Below are 2525 nucleotides of genomic sequence, written 5' to 3'. Positions count from 1 at the left end.
CCTCCTTCCAGCCATGCAGGTCCCTTCCCCAGAGTCACCTGCACCTGCCTCTCTCCCTCCAAGCCCTTGCTGGAGGCCCTCACTGCATTTAGAAAACAGGAAGGTGGGGTTGTGTTCAGGCAACTTCTGCTTTCAGCCCAGTGACCCAGATGTCCCCAAGAGAGGGGAACAACAAAGGCCTGGCCGCCTGGTTGGAATGGGGTCAGGAGAGGCGCACAATGAGGATGGAAGGTGAAAGCACGTCACAAGGAAGGCCCCTGCCCCCGACGTGGCCCACAGGGCTCTGCTGTGGGACTGTCCCGCTGGAGGGTTGGACACATTTGAGAATGTGTCTGAAGCCACTTACACAGTCGCACAGACCACTGTAATGCAGGCTGGAAGATGACGGGGAGTAGGGGTGGGAAGGGGAGAGCTGGGGCTGCCCTCTGGCCTCTGTCCCAGGTGCCCGCAGTCTGCAGCCTCCCCGTCGCCTTCCCACACCCCCACCCCTGATTCTGGCTCTGTGACTGAATTCTTGACCTGGGCCACCGGTGCCTGGTGGGTGGTGGTAGGGAACTGGGTTCAGCTGCTGGAGCCCAGCCAGAAATCACGTCAGCCGAACACGCACCATTTCCTGACTCCGGGCACTGCAATTCGGGCCGGGCAGACAGCCTCGAGCTTGGGAAGAGAAAGCCCGTATTGACCAGCTCTCTCCTGCTCTGTTTCCCCTCTGGACTCTGGCAGGGCCTTTCCTTGGCTCGGTGCCCAGCTGCCTGCTCACCCGCCCTGGCAGACTCTCTGCATCTGCCCCACTTCACAGGCTGGGGAGGCTGGCAGCACGCCAGGGCGGGGCTCACGTCAGCGGCCGCACGGGGAAGGGAGGGCAGTCTCCCGAGAGCCCCACAGCCTCGTGGGCTGAGGACAGGTGAAATCAGGGCACCTCTGTGCAGAGGGAAGGTGGGGTGCGGGGCCCGTCCCACGCCTGGGAGACCCCCATGCAGAGAACCTGGATGCCGTCACTCGAAAGCTCAGGCTCGCTCAGGCTGCCAGAGGTGTGCGCCCCACCCTCAGTTCCTAGGCTGGGCCCCGGACTGGCTGACCCTGTGTGTGGGGCCAGGGCTCCCAAACACGGGTCCACTGGCTGCACGAGAGCTTCCAGGGGGCTCTGCCTTTCCGATTCGGCAGGTTTAGGCCAGAACCCGTGAACCTAGTATTTATTTTTAAACACCTGAAGCAATTTTGAAGCAATTCTGATTTATGGCCGAGCTGAGGAGTCAGGCTTGGGACCCGTTTCTGCTCACCAGAGACGGGTCGGGAGAAGTCTGGATGCTCTGTTCCTCTGCGGCTAATCACCTGTGGGACTTGGGGGCTTCTCTGTGTGTCTCTGGGCCTCTGTTTCCTCATCAGGGAAAAGCAGTTCTCCCTGTGCCTTCTCAGTAGGATTAGCATCACTGTCGAATGAGGCCATGAGATACCATCTCCCAGGCACTTGTGTGGCATTATAATTAGGGTCCTAGCCCTGTCCAGTCATCTTGCCAAACCTGCTTCTGGCCTCCAGGAACGCAGATGAGAGGCTGCAGCCGGCCCCGCACCGTCCGGCCCCACTTCTAGGAACAGGCTCGGGGCCTGCACTGGCGGTGCCCACAGGAGTATTTTGTTTGTGTTCTGGGAAGGCGAGGAGGGAGAAAGTGGGTAGCTTTGCTGTGAGGAGTGTGGCTCCCGTAGGGGCAGTGCCCGTCCCTTCCCTCCAGGTCCATACCATGACTCTGTTTCACTCAGGTCTCTGTCACTGCGCGGGAAGATGTGCCCACCTTTGGTCCACCTCTGCCCAGCCCCCCCGTTTTCCAGAAGGTAGGACACTCTTCCTTCTGCTCCTCTCGCATCCACAATGCCACGTCTCAGTGCTTGAGTAGCAATGGTTGGGATGGAGCCGAATTCAGGCTCGGAACGTTAGGGAGATCCTTTTGCAGGTTTGGGGGGAACCTCCTTTCTTGGGGTCTCTCCCCACCTCTTTTATGCTGCCAGTCTGGCCCAGCATAGGACCACTTGTCGGGGCGTTTGACCCTGGGGTTGCCTTTCTGCTGAAAGAGGGGTTTTTATGTCAGGCCCCGGTCAAGGAACCTTGGGCAAGAATGAGCTCCAGTCGTGGAAGCGCCGCTGTGGCTTCCCAGGACCAGGGAAGCGGGTTTCCGTGTTGGGATATTCGCAGGTGGGCTTGGCCTGGGCTAGCAATGATCCAGTGTCAGAAGGGACCTTTCAGGGGTTCTCCCCACGCCCCCAGCTCTGCTGCCTGTCACCGTGGCTGAAGATCTCCCGGCAACAGCCGAGAATGACAGACCTGAGGGCCGTCTTGTCTGTTCCAGGGCCGGGACTTCAGGGAGTTTCTGCTCACCAAGCTCACCAATGCCGAGAACGCCTGCTGCAAGTCGGACAAGTTTGCAAAGCTGGAGGTGAGAGTGTGGGTTCTGAAGGTCTCCCTCCCGCCTGCTGGGCCGCCCGTTAGCCAGCCTCATCCAGGGCTCCTCCATCTTTTTTTTTTTTTTTTT

At 59.8% G+C, this 2525-nt stretch overlaps 1 protein-coding gene across 1 annotated transcript in view; it reads left to right on the top strand.

The window, feature by feature from the left end:
- RAP1GAP2 (RAP1 GTPase activating protein 2) overlaps positions 1–2525 on the top strand; it is a 327595-nt gene that overhangs the window by 291552 nt on the left and 33518 nt on the right. The window contains exons 15-16 of the mRNA XM_012001219.1: positions 1759–1830; positions 2343–2429. Coding sequence (XP_011856609.1) covers positions 1759–1830; positions 2343–2429 — 159 coding nt within the window. The remainder of the gene's footprint in view (positions 1–1758; positions 1831–2342; positions 2430–2525) is intronic.

This window comes from Mandrillus leucophaeus, unplaced genomic scaffold (assembly GCF_000951045.1).
Source record: "Mandrillus leucophaeus isolate KB7577 unplaced genomic scaffold, Mleu.le_1.0 Scaffold653, whole genome shotgun sequence".
Lineage (NCBI taxonomy): Eukaryota > Metazoa > Chordata > Mammalia > Primates > Cercopithecidae > Mandrillus > Mandrillus leucophaeus.
The sequence above is the reverse complement of the archived record's forward strand: the minus strand, read 5'-3'. Positions and strand labels throughout refer to the sequence as shown.